The sequence below is a fragment of the Pseudophryne corroboree genome, chromosome 2 (assembly GCF_028390025.1).
Source record: "Pseudophryne corroboree isolate aPseCor3 chromosome 2, aPseCor3.hap2, whole genome shotgun sequence".
In the NCBI taxonomy this organism is placed as follows: Eukaryota; Metazoa; Chordata; class Amphibia; order Anura; family Myobatrachidae; genus Pseudophryne; species Pseudophryne corroboree.
Genome location: NC_086445.1, coordinates 668,124,362 through 668,140,386, shown reverse-complemented (window position 1 = coordinate 668,140,386; position 16,025 = coordinate 668,124,362). Strand labels below are relative to the sequence as shown.

The 16,025-nt window shown below is 47.9% G+C and overlaps 1 protein-coding gene and 1 long non-coding RNA gene across 3 annotated transcripts in view; one reads left to right on the top strand and one right to left on the bottom strand.

Annotated features, from left to right (window-relative positions):
• Positions 1 to 16,025, bottom strand: part of PRICKLE4 (prickle planar cell polarity protein 4) — a 150,378-nt gene that overhangs the window by 85,928 nt on the left and 48,425 nt on the right. For both annotated transcript variants that reach the window (XM_063955069.1, XM_063955071.1), the window contains exons 2-3: positions 14,807 to 14,944; positions 6,548 to 6,649 (exon numbers count right to left, since the gene is read on the bottom strand). In XM_063955069.1, the coding sequence (XP_063811139.1) occupies positions 6,548 to 6,649; positions 14,807 to 14,944 (240 nt within the window). The remainder of the gene's footprint in view (positions 1 to 6,547; positions 6,650 to 14,806; positions 14,945 to 16,025) is intronic.
• Positions 6,535 to 15,383, top strand: LOC135042945 (uncharacterized). The gene is made up of 2 exons (XR_010236002.1): positions 6,535 to 6,623; positions 14,813 to 15,383. It is a non-coding gene; the product is annotated as an uncharacterized LOC135042945 (long non-coding RNA).

Below are 16,025 nucleotides of genomic sequence, written 5' to 3'. Positions count from 1 at the left end.
CCTGACTACTAAAAAGTCTGACCATCGCTCGCCTAAGTCCAAGGGGTCCTCTAAACGAGCGCTTGTCTCCTCACAATCCACTGCTGTCACTGACACCTCGTCTGATGAAGACGGCACGTATACTGACCCCACAGGTTCTGTCTCAGATACGGCTGATGGGGAGGGTAGTTCACATGTGGATGTTCCTGATCTTTTGGAGGCTATTAAGTTAATTCTACAGATTACGGATGATCCCGAGCCATCCGTCCCTCCTAAGAAACCAGATAGGTTCAAGCGTCAGAAGGTGGTTAAACAAGTTTTACCTCACTCTGAGCACCTAGTGGATATACGTCAGGAACCCTGGGAAAACCCGGGTACGAAGTTTGTGCCTCACAAGAAGATGCTGGCTCGCTATCCCCTCGCGCCAGAGCTGTCTAAGAATTGGGAAACGCCTCCTCCAGTGGACTCACATGTGGCCAGGATGGTGGTTTCCTCAGCTCTGCCTGTCACTACCATCACGTCTCTAAAAGAGCCTACGGATAAGCGTGTGGAGGGTTGTCTGAAAGCGATTTACACCCTCACGGGTGCTGCGCAAAGGCCCACTATTGCAGGTACATGGGCTGCCGAGGCTATTGAAGCGTGGGCCTTGGAGTTAGATACTGAAATCTCCTCTGACCATGCTAGACAATGCTTGTCATATATTGTCACAGCTTCTCGCTATAATAAAGAGGCGGCTTCGGATGCCGGTATCCTAGCAGCCAAGGCCTCTACTACGTCAGTCCTGGCTCGCCGGATATTGTGACTGAGATCCTGGTCTGTGGATCTGGACTCTAGAAAAACCCCGGAGGTACTCCCTTTCAAGGGAGATATTCTGTTTGGGGAGGACTTAAATAAGATAGTTGCTGACTTGGCTACTGCCAAAACTGCCTGTCTACCAAATACCGCTCCTTCTGTGTCGAAGGTTAAAGGTACGTCCTTTCGCCCTTCAGGTAAAGCAAAAGGTCAGGCGTACCACAAGCAGGCCCGCACTTCCAAACCTGGTAAGCCGAAGCCCAAAAGAGCCTGGGCTGCCCGTCAGCCAGCTTCCAAGACCGATAAGCCTGCCGCATGACGGGGCGGGCCTCCCCCTGGGGGATCCCAGGGTGGGGGGCCGGCTTCTAGGGTATACCCAGGAATGGTTGAAGACCACTTCAGATGCCTGGGTACGGGAAGTCGTCACTCGAGGTTACGCCATAGCCTTCAAAAACTGACCCCCTCATCCATTTTGCCAGACAGACGTCCCGTCGGACCAGACAAAGGCAAACACTCTGCATTCGGTGCTACAGACCCTCCTGGATACAGGAGTTGTAGTACAGGTGCCTCTTGCTCAGAGGGGCCGGGGGTACTATTCTCCGCTGTTTCTAGTCCCGAAACCGAATGGGTCCTCCCGGCCCATTCTCAACCTCAAGGCATTGAACAAGTTTGTGAAGGTTTCCAAGTTCCGTATGGAAACCCTTCGCTCTATAGTTCTGGCCTTGGAACCTGGGGACTACATGGTCTCCCTGGATATACAGGATGCTTACCTGCATATTCCTATAGCAGCGACACATCAGCAATACCTGAGGTTCGCTATTGGCAACCTTCATTACCAGTTTTGTGCGTTACCTTTTGGTATAACAACGGCTCCGCGAGTTTTCACCAAAGTAATGGCGGTGATGACGGTGGTACTCCGCCGTCAAGGGGTCAGGATACTGACGTACCTGGACGACTTGTTAATCCTGGCAAATTCCCCAGAACTTCTCCTGTGTCATCTGGATATGACGGTCCGGTTTCTACAAGCCCACGGGTGGATCATCAACTGGAAGAAATCCTCCCTGGTCCCTCCTCAGAGCATGGTGCACCTGGGAGCGCTATTGGACACTCACAACCAGCGGTTGTTCTTGTCTCAGGAGAAAGTCCTGAAGCTTCAGGACAGGATTTGTTGCTTCCTTTCTCGTCCGCAAGTGTCGATACATTCGGCGATGCAGGAGCTGGGCCTCATGGTCTCAGCATTCGACATGGTGGAGTATGCTCAATTCCATTCTCGCCCTCTCCAGAGGCTGATTCTAGCTAAGTGGGCCGGCCTGCCTCACCGGATCAGGTCTCACATGATCTCATTGACTCCGGAGGTCCGTCTGTCGCTACTTTGGTGGCTCCGGGACCAACAGTTGTGCAGGGGCCGTCCCTTCTGGATATCCAAATGGGTCCTGTTGACGACAGATGCCAGTCTAAGAGGTTGGGGCGTGGTGCTGGAGCAACACTCCCTTCAGGGTCGGTGGACCAAGGAGGAATCTCTCCTCTCGATCAACATTCTGGAATTGCGGGCGGTCTTCAATGCGTTGAACCTGGCCCAGCATTTAATTCAGAACCATCCTGTTCAAATACAGTCGGACAACGCCACCACAGTGGTTTACATAAATCATCAAGGCGGCACTCGAAGCCGTTTGGCAATGAAGGAAGTCTCACGGATTCTACGTTGGGCGGAAGGCCATCTACCGGCCATATCGGCAATATTCATTCCGGGAGTCCTGAATTGGGAAGCGGACTTTTTCAGTCGTCAGGACGTGCATGCCGGCGAGTGGAGCCTCCATCCAGAAGTGTTTCAACTCCTAGTGGAAAAGTGGGGTCTTCCAGATGTAGATCTATGGCGTCTCGACACAATCACAAGGTTCCGGTCTTCGGAGCAAGGACAAGGGATCCTCAAGCAGCATTCGTGGATGCACTGGCGGTGCCGTGGAGGTTTCGGCTGCCGTACGTGTTCCCTCCCGTGTCACTCCTGCCCAGAGTAATTCGGAAGTTCAAGCAAGAAAAAGGAATTCTGCTTCTCATAGCTCCGGCGTGGCCCAGACGGCCCTGGTTCTCAGACCTGCAAGGCCTATCGTCAGAGCGTCCACTTCTGCTTCCACTATGCCCAGACCTCCTCGTTCAGGGCCCCTGTGTCTACCAGGACCTAGCCCGGCTGTCTTTGACGGCGTGGCTCTTGAAGCTTCCGTCTTGAGGGCTAAGGGGTTTTCTGAAGAGGTCATTAAAACTATGTTGCGGGCCCGGAAACAGGCTTCTGCTCGGATTTACTATAGGGTCTGGCATTCCTACTTTGTTTGGTGCGCATCTAATAATTATGATGCTTCCAAGTTTAGTACAGCCAAACTTTTGGCTTTTCTGCAGCAGGGCCTAGATTTAGGCCTGCGTCTGGCCTCCCTCAAGGTTCATATTTCGGCCTTGTCGGTGTGGTTTCAGAGAAAAATTGCAATTTTACCTGATGTTCATACTTTCACTCAGGGTGTGTTGCGTATCCAACCTCCCTATGTCCCGCCTGTGGCTCCTTGGGACTTGTCGGTGGTTTTGGAGGCATTGCAGGAACCTCCGTTTGAACCCCTGGGTTCAGCTGACCTTAAGTGGCTTTCCCTTAAGGTGGTGTTTTTGCTGGCTATTGCCTCTGCTAGAAGAGTTTCGGATCTGGGTGCTTTGTCTTGTAGTTCCCCATATCTGATTTTTCACCGTGACCGGGCGGTTCTTAGCACTCGTCCCGGATATTTACCTAAGGTGGTTTCTTCGTTCCACCTTAATCAGGAGATTATGGTTCCGGCCTTTGTCTCTCCTTATTCGTCTCCCAAAGAGCGGTCTTTGGATGTGGTACGGGCTCTCCGTATCTACGTGAAGAGAACTGCTTCTATTCGAAAATCTGATTCTCTCTTTGTTTTGTTTGGATTTCACAAACGTGGCTGGCCTGCTCACAAGCAGACACTGGCCAGATGGATTAGAATGGTGATTGTACATGCTTATGTGAAGGCTGGTCTGTCAGCTCCTGCTCACATTACGACCCATTCTACTCGGTCTGTTGGACCTTCTTGGGTGGCCCAACGTGGTGCGACCCTTGAACAATTGTGCAAGGCGGCTACGTGGTCCTCCGGGAACACGTTCATAAGTTTCTATGCCTTCGATACTGCCGCTTCCCAGGATGCTTCCTTTGGACGCCAGGTTCTTGTGCCCGCTACAGTGCGTCCCCTCCCATAAGGAACTGCTTTAGGACATCCCCATTGTCCAATCCTTGTGGAGCCCAGTGTACCCCGCAGCAGAAAACGAGATTTATGGTAAGAACTTACCTTTGTTAAATCTCTTTCTGCGAGGTACACTGGGCTCCACAAGGCGCCCACCCTGACGCACTTAGCTTCTTTGGGTTGGTATGGCATTAGCCGCTGACACTTCTCTTGTCGTGAGAGTGTGGTGTATGTGGCTACTAACCGTTGTCGTCTCTTTTCCTGCTACTGCATTGGGCTGGTTAACTAAAAACTGAGCTCCTGTGCAGGGAAGCGGGGTTATAGAGGAGGCGGCGCTGTGCATTCTGGGAACAGTCAAAGCTTTGAGCCTGTTGGTGCCTCGGATCTAGATCCTACTCTACACCCCATTGTCCAATCCTTGTGGAGCCCAGTGTACCTCGCAGAAAGAGATTTAGCAAAGGTAAGTTCTTACCATAAATCTCGTTATTTGAAAACTTATCCTAAAACCACAGTATGGTATTTGGTCTGCCAAGTGTGCCTTTTACCAGATTAGTGAAAGCAGTAGTGGGTTATCCTTGGCATGTGTTATAACAGAAAGACCATATTCTGAATAGATACTGGTTTCTAAATATACTTCGAATCAGTTATAATTCCATCTCAGGAAATATTATTTCTGGGCACAAAACTGTTCTGCTAGAGGCAAGATTTACTTCTATAAAAATCTTTCATTCAAACTGTTTTGCTAAACAGACATATAATTGAGAACACTGGCAGTAATTATCGGATATAGGGGGTCATTCCGAGTTGTTCGCTCGTTGCCGATTTTTGCAACGGAGCAATTAAGGCGAAAAATGCTAAGTATTTTAGCACAAAACGTAGTAGATTTACTCACGAACAAAGAATTTTCATAGTTGAAGTGATCGTAGTGTGATTGACAGGATGTGGGTGTTTCTGGGCGGAAACTGACCGTTTTCTGGGAGTGTGCGGAAAAATGCAGGCGTGCCAGGATAAAACACAGGAGTGTCTGGAGAAACGGGGGAGTGGCTGGCCGAACGCTGGGCGTGTTTGTGACGTCAAACCAGGAACGAAACGGGCTGAGCTGATCGCAGCGTAGAAGTAAGTCTCGAGCTACTCAGAAACTGCTAAGAATTTTCTATTCGCAATTCTGCTAATCTTTCGTTCGCAATTCTGCTAAGCTAAGATACACTCCCAGAGGGCGGCGGCCTAGCGTGTGCAATGCTGCTAAAATCTGCTAGCGAGCGAACAACTCGGAATGACCCCCATAGCACTAAATCCAGCTATCCAAACAGTTCATTAATATTGCAAAGAATTGCAATTCCTTACAAATTCATTTTTGCCAAGGAAGGGAAGGACTGGCCTTTTCTAAAACAGCCACCCCGAACATGGTCCCGGCCTGCCCCCGTTTTCCCAGAGTCGCAACACCAAAACTCCGCCCCCTCAATGGCCTCACCTGTCAATCATATTGCAGTCGCATCCAATCCATTGGGTTTGCGACTGCAATGTGTAAGGCTGCGCAGCCGCTATGCGGCCACTGCGCAGTTGCAGTTTGCCACCACAGGCAAACTGCGCTGCGGGCCGCTATTGCGGCCGGGTCTGAATACCCCCCACAATCCAGAATTCTCTTTACTTGGTGACAACTATTTTGCTGTAGAGCAGGCCTGTCCAACCTGCGGCCCTCCAGCTGTTGTGAAACTACACATCCGAGCATGCCCTGCCACAGTTTTAGCATTTCCTGACAGCAAAACTGTGGCAGAGCATGCTGAGAATTGTAGTTTCACAACAGCTGGAGGGCTGCAGGTTGGACAGGCCTGCTGTTGAGTATTCTCTTAACTCTCTCTTTAAAGTTTGTAGTTGATCTCAATTTATCTTCTTTCTCTACATTGACACAAGGTAGATAGGAAATAAATAAATACTTATGGAAGTATGATTTTACTAGCACCACCATAGGACTTGATAAAATGTGCAAAGCCACTGGAAGCAATTCTGGCGGCTTCTATGGTTAATTGCATCTGCCCCTTAGGCCCCTCATTATTAAAGGGAATTTGTCTAATGAATACAGTCAGATTTAGGCCTCCTCATTTTTTAACACTTTTGGGCCACGTGTTTTGATTGGTGCACAATTTTAGAAGGGTGACCCTCAGAGATGCATTCCTGGGCAATTAGCAATGCTCGCAAGTGCACCATCAGATAGGTATCATTCCACCTGGGAAACCAAATGAAAATTTGTGTCTCAGGGGTTGAGACCAGGAGGCTGCCACACCCCTACTACCTGTTACATGGCTTTCCTACTTGGTTTACTTTATTAGTGTCATTCATTAACTATACCACTTAACAAAAGTGATTTGCAAAACAAACATACAGTAAGTGTTTCAATTTCCAGTGCATGAAAACAAATAGCAAATATGATCTATTGGTATTTTCTAAATATTATTGTTTATGAACATCTTGTGACCAAGCAGCCACTTTCTGATAAAACCCTTATGCTCTAGAAAAAAACAGTTATGAATGAGTGCTGATAGACCATATCTTACATCACTGTCTTGAGGGGGCAGCAAGTGGAGCAGAGTCTGGACAAACTTCAGCTCTTGTGTGTCACTGCTGGATAAGGTAAATCTCAGAGCACTGGGGTGAGTCTGAGGAGACAAAATATAGACAGAAATTTAATGCAAGGAAGTGAAAACAGTAACTGTAATTCATTGCATCAGTTCATCAAAATAAATTTAAAAAAATGATTTCCTATTAAGTGTGGAGGACGAAATGATCAAAGCCCAACACAAACAATAGTATTTGTTTTTCAGTCACATCAGTTGTGTCAATTAGCATCAAGTCCAGTGCTCAAAAGGCCACAATTGTAACAGCAGATTATAGTGAAAATCAGTCAACACCTGTACAAGGTGACTTGATGTCACAATATGATTTTCCGTGATATGTCAGCTGCCTTTCTATGATGTGGTTTGCTAAAGAACTGGGATGCAGTTAAAATGCCGGCTGTCGGGATCCCTGCGTTCAGGAGACTGACTGCGGAATCCCAAAAGCAAGTATTTTACCGACGGACGGAAGCCCGACACCTGTCCAGTATTCCCACTCGGTTGGTGGGTCCACGCAACCAACCGAAGGGGAATAGAGCTTGTGGCGAGTGAAGTGAGCCACCTGGCCTGAAGCACGGTGATCGCAGTGAGCCTGTAAACGGACTTTCTGACTCGCAGCAGGAATTCCGGCAGACGGGATGCCGAGTATACTGGTTGGATTACTGAATTCTGCCAAAAACATTAACCCTGTTGTACATGTGGTAGGCAATAAGAATTATAAGCACCACTGGGGCAGGGACTGATGTGAATGAAGATTTATTCTCTATAAAGCGCTGCAGAATGTGTGTGTGCTATAAATAACTGTAAATATATATGATTTTGATGTTAAAAGATTTATATTTTATTGTAGAAGCTCAGTATGCTTATATTTCTCTATATTCTAATGTATGGAAACAATTCTAGACATGAGCCTCAGGCTCAAAGCTTTGGCTTGCCTGTCTGCTGTGTGCTGCCAGCTTTATCATGGCAGCCAATGAGGAGCACCACATTTAAATGACCATGTCCTTTCGGCTAGTACCTATATGCAACAGATTCTGTACCATTAGTTGTGTGCACTATCGAGCCTAATTACTAGATACCAATCCGGCTTGTTTCACTATGATTGTTTGTTTGTAACCAGGGATTTTATCCTTGTTTAATTTCGCACCTGTGCTACCTGCCCCTGGCCTTGTTTTGGATTCTGATTTTTGCACTTGAGCCACCAGCTCTGACCTCAGTCTGTATTCAGTATTCTTCTTAATTTCAACAGTCAACTAGCCAGACAGTTATTTCAACATTATCCGTCCTGTTAGAGATTGGTGTAAGATCTTACAGAGGTACTTGCAATAATACAACTTCAATTCACAATTCACTATAGTTCTCTTAAGCTGAATTCCTGTACAGGGTGTGAAATCCCCTTTGCCAGTACATCCCCAAGGAGCTGACCAATGCTCCGTTATTCATCCCAAAGCACCATCCGAAAGCGCAGGCTGTCTGTTGCCGCAGAGAGGGGTGTGGCTCTGCAGACCAATACCAAACCACAAGCAGAAGCTTGTAAGTTCTTTTCTGCTGCAGGGTGCACTGGGCTCCACAGGGAATGACATTGGGGTGTAGAGCAGGATCTTGATCTGAGGCACCAACAGGATAAAAGCTTTGACCTTCTTCCCAGAATGCATAGCGCCGCCTCCTCTATAACCCCGCCTCCGTGCACAGGAGCTCAGTTTTGTAGTTGGTGTTGTAGTTGGTGCCATGCAGTGCAGGCATACAACAGGTAGGGCTGCTCCAGCAACCCTCAGAAGAACTTTTTTAAGTGAAAAATGAAGACTTCAGGGGCTGCAGTAGAGACACTGTGAGTGTTAGATGTCAGTCAGACATCTCCTGCTGCAGCTCCATCACCTCCCCCAGCAGCGCTGTATACTCCCGCGCCCTGGTTTCCGGGTACTAACAGCGGAGGCTCCGGTTTTTTCAGTCAGGCACACACACACACCACCGCAGCTCTCCAGGATCTCATGGCCACATTCAGGGAGGAGGTAAATGGGTCCCCCAGGCGGGACCCGCTGTAAACCGCGACCCAGCGCGGCCGGTGGGAAACGGGCTGGCGTGGACACTGTGGCAGTACAGGGACCCCACTAGACCACCAGGGCAAGGGCACAGGTCAGATTCTCTCAAAAATCCGTTTGCTAAGGCCCGCAGTACCCGGTGGTGAAGTCCTACAAGGGGATAAGGCTCTGACCTGTAGCCCCTCCCCCAGCCCCAGGGCGCCATTTACAGTAAATGTTCCCGCCCTGGAGCTGCATATCTCTCTCTCCCTCACTCCCTGTCAGCGTTTGGGCGCCATTAAGACAAGCTGAGCTCATCCTGGGACTGCTCTGTAAAGCCGCCTGCATGTCAGCACTGTGCATTTTACAGGACACTTAAGTATTCTACATGTATGTTGACAGTGTTAGTTAAGAAAAAGTGCATTTAGTCAGGGTTATTTAGTACAAGTACCCTGTGATATACATCCAGTCTTTACTGTGCATTGTTATATCTATTGAGTGTATAGCTATACTTAGTATTACTCTGTATTGCTAGTCCAGTCAGTTTTATTGCATGTCATAATTTCTGCATTGTACAATGTGACTATGTGTGTGTGCATATAGCTGCTGTGTGACCTCCATTTCGTGTATCTCACTCAGATTGCTACCCCTATATTCTGTAACCTGAGGGTGCTAAGTGCGTCAGGATTATTACTTAATATAGGCGTTTCACAAGATATACTTATTGTGTACCTCTGAAACTCTCTGTTTGTGCTAATACACTACACAGGGGGTTCTTGTCAGGTGTTGTGCTGCTGATATTGTACTGGGTTGCCTTGAATTGAGCTTTCAGACATGTCAGCTACAAGAGGCGACGGAGCTGGGGCTGATCCCACATTACGTGGTGGTTATGCTGCAGACACATTAGAGGAAAACATAGCAGCAGAGGGTTCAGGTTCTGGGGGTTCCCTAGCCCCCAGTGGGACTGTAGCAACAGGGGTGCATAATGACCCACCTTGGGCTACTTTCTCCACGTTATTGAATACGCTGGTAACTAGACTTACACCCCCTATGGGACCTCCTGTGCCAGTGCAACCGCTTATGGTCCCTGCGGTTAATCCGCCATGGGCAGATCAACTGTCCACTCAGTTACAGCAATTGAACCAATCACTGACTTAACAGAAATCTCACCCTCGTCCACCTCAGACTAAGGAGTTCTCTAAGCGGGCTATTACTTCCTCACAATCCACCAACGTCCCAGACACCTCGTCTGATGAGGATGGCGTATATACTGACCCCACATACACTGATACTGATAATTCTGATGGGGAATCTGTTTCACAGGTGGATGTTCCTGACTTGTTGGAGGCTATCTGGATAATTCTTAAAATTACTGATGACCCAGAGCCTGATACTGCCCCTAAGAAACAGGACAGATTTAAATGTCAGAAAGTGGTAAAACAGGTTTTGCCTCACTCTGACCATTTAGTTGACATATGTCAGGAATCCTGGGAAAATCCAGGAAAGAAATTCACGCCTCACAAGAAGATGCTGGCTCGCTATCCCCTCGCAGCGGAGCTAAGTAAAAATTGGAAGACACCCCCGCCAGTGGATTCGCAAGTGGCGTGGCTGGTGGTATCCTCAGCTCTGCCTGTAACTACCGTCACGTCTCTGAAAGAACCGACGGATAAGCGTGTGGAGGGTTGTTTAAAGGCGATTTACACCTTAGCAGGTGCTGCGCATCGGCCCACCATTGCAGCGACTTGGGCTGCAGAGGCTATTGAAGGCTACTGAAACGTGGCTATTGAAACACGGGCTCAGGAGTTGGAAGCTGAGCTGCCTTCCAGTGTTTCTGATCATCCTAGACAATGTCTATTGTATATTGTCACAGCTTCTCATTACATTAAGGAGGCGGCTTCTGATGCTGGTATTCTGGCGGCCAAGGCTTCTACTACGTCCATTTTGGCTCGCCGGATTCTCTGGTTGTGGTCTAAGTCTGTGGATCTAGACTCTAAGAAAACCCTGGAGGTGCTCCCTTTTAAGGGAGACATTGTTTTCGGAGAAGACCTCAATAAGATAGTGGCTGACTTAGCCTCTGCTAAAACATCTTGTCTACCTAGTACTGCTCCTTCGGTACTGAAGGCTAAGAGTACTACCTTTCGCTCCTTTCGTCCTTCAGGGAAAGCAAAGGGTCAGGCGTACCCGAAACAGGCTAGCACTTCCAAACCCAATAAGCCCAAAAATAAACGGGCCTGGGCTGCTTGTCAGCCGGCTTCCAAAACTGACAAGCCTACTGCATGATGGGGCGGGCCTCCCTCTGGGGGTTCCTAGGGTGGGGGGCCATCTTCTAGGGTTTACCCAGGAATGGTTGAAGACCATTTCCGATGCCTGGGTACGGGAAGTCTTCACTCGAGGTTACGCCGTATCCTTCAATAATCGTCCCTCTTATCGATTTTGCCTGACAGACGTCCCTTCGGATCAGGTGAAGGCAAAAACTCTTCATTCGGTGGTACAGTCCCTCCTGGACACAGCAGTGGTAATACATGTGCCTCTGGCTCAGAGAGGCAAGGGGTACTATTCACCGCTGTTCCTAGTCACGAAACCGAATGGGTCCTCTCGGCCCATTCTCAACCTCAAGTCCTTGAACAAATTTGTGAGGGTCTCCAAGTTTCGTATGGAAACTTTTCACTCTATTGTTCTGGTCTTGGAACCTGGGGATTATATGGTCTCCCTGGACATACAAGATACTTACCTGCATATTCCCATTGCAATGTCGCATCAGCAGTACCTGAGGTTTGCGGTTGGCAACCTCCATTACCAATTTCGGGCATTACCTTTTGGTTCGGCCACGGCTCCGCGAGTCTTCACCAAGGTCATGGCGGTAATGACGGCTGTACTCTGCCATCAAGGGGTCAGGATTCTGCCGTATCCGGATGATTTGTTGATCCTGGTGAATTCCCCAGACATTCTCCTACGCCTTCTGGATCTGATGCTCCAGTTTCTGCAAGCCCACGGGTGGCTCATCAACTGGAAGAAATCTTCCCTGGTCCATGCTCAGAGCATGGTGCACCTGGAGGCGTTGTTAGACACTCACAACCAACGGTTGTTCTTGTCTCAGGAGAAGGTCCTGAAACTTCAGGACAGGATTTGATGCTTCCTATCTCGTCCGCAAGTGTCGATACATTCGGCGATACAAGTGCTAGGTCTCATGGTGTCGGCTTTCGACATGGTCCAATCCCACCCTCTACAGAAATTGATTCTTGCCAAGTGGGACAGCCTGCCTCACCGGATCAGGTCTCAAATGATCTCCTTGTCTCCGGTGGTCCGTCTGTCCACTGAGCTGGTGGCTTCAGGACCAACAATTGAGCAGGGGTCGCCCCTTCTGGATCTCCAACTGACGACGTATGCCAGTCTGATAAATTGGGGCGCGGTGTTGGAGCAACACTCCCTTCAGGGTTGGTGGACCAAGGAGGAGTCGCTCCTCCCGATAGACATTCTGGAACTGCGGGCTGTGTTCAATGTGTTCAATGCTCTGAACTTGGCCCAGCATTTAATACAGAACAGACCTGTTCAAGTACAATCGGACAACGCCACCACGGTGGTGTACATAATCCATCAAGGCGGCACTCGCAGCCGCTTGGCAATGAGGGAAGTATCAAGAATTCTTCAGTGGGCAGGACGCCATCTGCCAGCCATATCGGCAGTGTTCATTACGGGGGTCCTAAACTGCGAAGTGGACTTCCTCAGTCGTCAGGACATACACGCCGGATAGTGGAGCCTCCATCCAGAAGTGTTTCAACTCCTAATGGACAAGTGGGGCCTCCCAGATGTGTACCTGATAGCTTCTCGACACAATCACAAGGTTCCGGTCTTCAGAGCAAGGACAAGGGATCCTCAAGCAGTGTTCGTGGATGCTCTGGCAATTCCATGGAACTTTCAGCTGCCATACCTGTTCCCTCTGGTGTCACTCCTGCCCAGAGTAATAAGGAAGTTCAAGCAAGAAGGAGGAATCGTACTTCTGATCGCTTCCGCAGGGCCCAGACGGCATTGGTTCTCAGAGCTTCAGGGTCTCTCGATAGAGCGTCCCCTTCTACTTCCACAGTGCCCAGATCTCCTCATTTAGGGCTCCTGTGTATATCAGGATTAAGCCCGGTTGGCTTTGACGGCTTTGGCTCTTGAAGCTTCCGTCTTGAGGGCCAAGCGATTTTCTGAGGCGGTCATTCAAACTGTGTTGAAGGCCCGGAAGCCAGCTTCTGCTCAGATTTATCACAGGGTCTGGAATTCTTACTTTGCTTGGTGCGCCACTAACAATCATGACGCTTACAAGTTTAGTATGGCCAAACTTTTGGCCTTTCTGCAACAGGGCCTGGACATGGGCCTTTGTCTGGCCTCAATCAAGGTTCATATTTCTGCCTTGTCGGTTTGGTTCCAGAGACTTTACCTGATGTTCATACTTTAACTCAGGGTGTGTTGCAGATTCAACCTCCTTATGTCCCACCTGTGGCTCCTTGGGACTTGTCGGTGGTTCTGGAGGCGTTGCAAGGGTCTCCGTTTGAGCCCCTTGAATCTGAAGACCTTAAGTGGCTTTCTCTTAAGGTATTGTTTCTGCTGGCTATTGCCTCTGCTAGACGGGTGTCGGATCTGGGTGCCTTGTGTCGTGTAGCTCCCCATATCTGATTTTTAACCATGACCGGGCGGTTCTTAGAACACGTCCCGGGTACTTACCTAAGGTGGTGTCTTCTTTCCACCTTAATCAGGAGATCGTGGTTCCGGCCTTTGCCTCTCCTGACTTGTCTTCCAAAGAGCGGTCTTTGGATGTGGTACGGGCTCTCCATATCTATGTGAAGAGAACTTCATCCCTTCGGAAGTCTGATTCTTTCTTTGTACTGTTTGGTTTTCACGACCGTGGCTGGCCTGCTCACAAGCAGACCTTGGCCAGATGGATTAGAATGGTGATTGCACATGCTTATGTACAGGCTGGCCTTCCAGCTCCTGCTACCATCAAGGCCCATTCTACTCGGTCTGTTGGACCTTCTTGGGTGGCCCACCGTGGTGCGACCCTTGAGCAATTGTGCAAGGCGGCTACATGGTCCTCAGTGAACACGTTCATAAGGTTCTATGCCTTCGATACTTCCGCCTCCCAGGATGCTTCCTTTGGACACCGGGTTCTTGTGCCCGCTACAGTGCATCCCCTCCCATAAGGAACTGCTTTTGGACATCCCCAGTGTCATTCCCTGTGGAGCCCAGTGTACCCCGCAGCAGAAAACGAGATTTATGGTAAGAACTTACCGTTGTTAAATCTCTTTTCTGCGAGGTACACTGGGCTCCACAGGGCACCCACCCTGATGCACTTAGCTTCTTTGGGTTGGTATGGCATTAGCCGCTGACACTTTCTCCTGTCGTGAGATTGTGGTGTATGTGGCTACTAACGGTTGTCGTCTCTTTTACCTGCTACTGCATTGGACTGGTTAACAAAAACTGAGCTTCTGTGCACAGAGGCGGGGTTATAGAGGAGGCGGCGCTATGCATTCTGGGAAGAAGGTCAAAGCTTTTAGCTTGTTGGTGCCTCGGATCAAGATCCTAGTCTACACCTCAACGTCATTCCCTGTGGAGCCCAGTGTACCTCGCAAAAAGAGATTTAACAACGGTAAGTTCTTACCATAAATATTGTTATTGGTCGTCCTGCTCACATGCACCTCACAGACCATTTTAGAACAATGAGCATCAATTATTCCAAAACACTAAAGGTTAAATTTACTAAAATGGGAGTTCTATTTAAGATGGGATGTTGCCCATAGCAACCAATCAGATCTACTTCTCATTTATCTAGCACCTTCTAGAAGATAATACCTGAAATCTGATTGGTTGCTATGGCCAACATCCCATCTTAAATAGAACTCCCATCTTAATAAATTTACGGTACCCCTAATTGTAAGTTCAGCTTTAATTGCTGTAAATGTTGTCGTGATTATCATCCTTTAAACGACACTTTGTGTATTGGTCTGTGAATGGGCGGAGTCTGGGAAACTTTTTGCATTTAGAGCATTTATAGCTGAAGGTGTCTGTGTGTCTGGTCTATGTACTGAACGTATAGCTCTTGTAGTGTCCCTCCACATAATAACTAAGTTCAAAACACAATCATAACCTTTCATGGAGACTTGAAAAAAGGATAGTTGTATGATAAAAGATTTACATTTCTTCTCACCTTAAGATCAAGATACTCTTCCAATGCACAGCCTGAATCATTGTCAGAAGATGCTGTGTGCGCTGATGAAGTAGCGCCCTGGGCTGGACTATCTGGTGCCATTGGAGAATACAGAAGGGCATCCACTGAAAGGGACGGCTGCAAAGCAGACAGACAGAGATTGACAGTGGACGACAAGACTCAATGATCTGCCACAACTGCTCTAGAAGGCTTTCAAACAGAGATTAATAACTTTAATCTGCAAATCTGTAACATGACCTTCCTTACAACCTACATTAGTCAGCATACTGTAGATAATCATATCTTTACTTAAAAGCTTTCCATTCTTAAAAATGTGATCATTCAATTGTAAATTCCATGGGATAGTAGTTATATAACAGGATTATGGTGGTTTAGGAAGAAGCCACAGAGAAATGTAATTTAATGTACAAACAAAAACTATGTAGAACAGAATTTTACCCAATCAAATTATGTTTCTGTAATTTCTCACAATTAATTACACTTTCATGCATTATATTTCCCTTAACATAATACAGTGTTTGATAAAGATGCAATAAACATAAGTGTTTATGTTTCACTTGCTAATGTGTCATTGATTTACTTTGATGTTAAATACCACACCTCCTACTACAGAGCTAGCTCTGTCTGACAGCACACAGCCCTCCACACCTCCCTCCGATTACCCACCCTCTCCCTCTCTGCTGGCTGGCTTTTCTGATGCACTGCTGGCAGCACACACTCCCTTCCTGACTCACTCATCCACATCTTGCTGATATCCAGAGGCAAAATAAAAACTGCAGCGAATGGAAAACAAGCTGAGATGTAGCCATAATGTCCTGTCCAATGTTTTCCCACCTCAAACATTTATCTGAGAATACTTATTTTCCCACGATTTAGAACTCGGACCCACAATAATGGATAAGTGAGAATATTTTCCTATAACTTCATGTAGGATCGTAAAGGAAGTAGATTCTATCACCGGAAGAAACTTACATCACATAAATGGTTTTCATTTCAAACTTGTTATGAGGAAATAATAAAATAGATAATGACAAAGGGTCTCAAAAAAAAACCCCTGAAACATGAGAATAATGAGATTTAGAGATGCACACAAGTGGCTGTCTCATTGCTTGCTCTGAAGAAAATGTGGATCTTCAACTGGGTTGGACATAACTATGCAGCAGCACTGTCCCCGTCCATTCACCATACCCTCCAACAT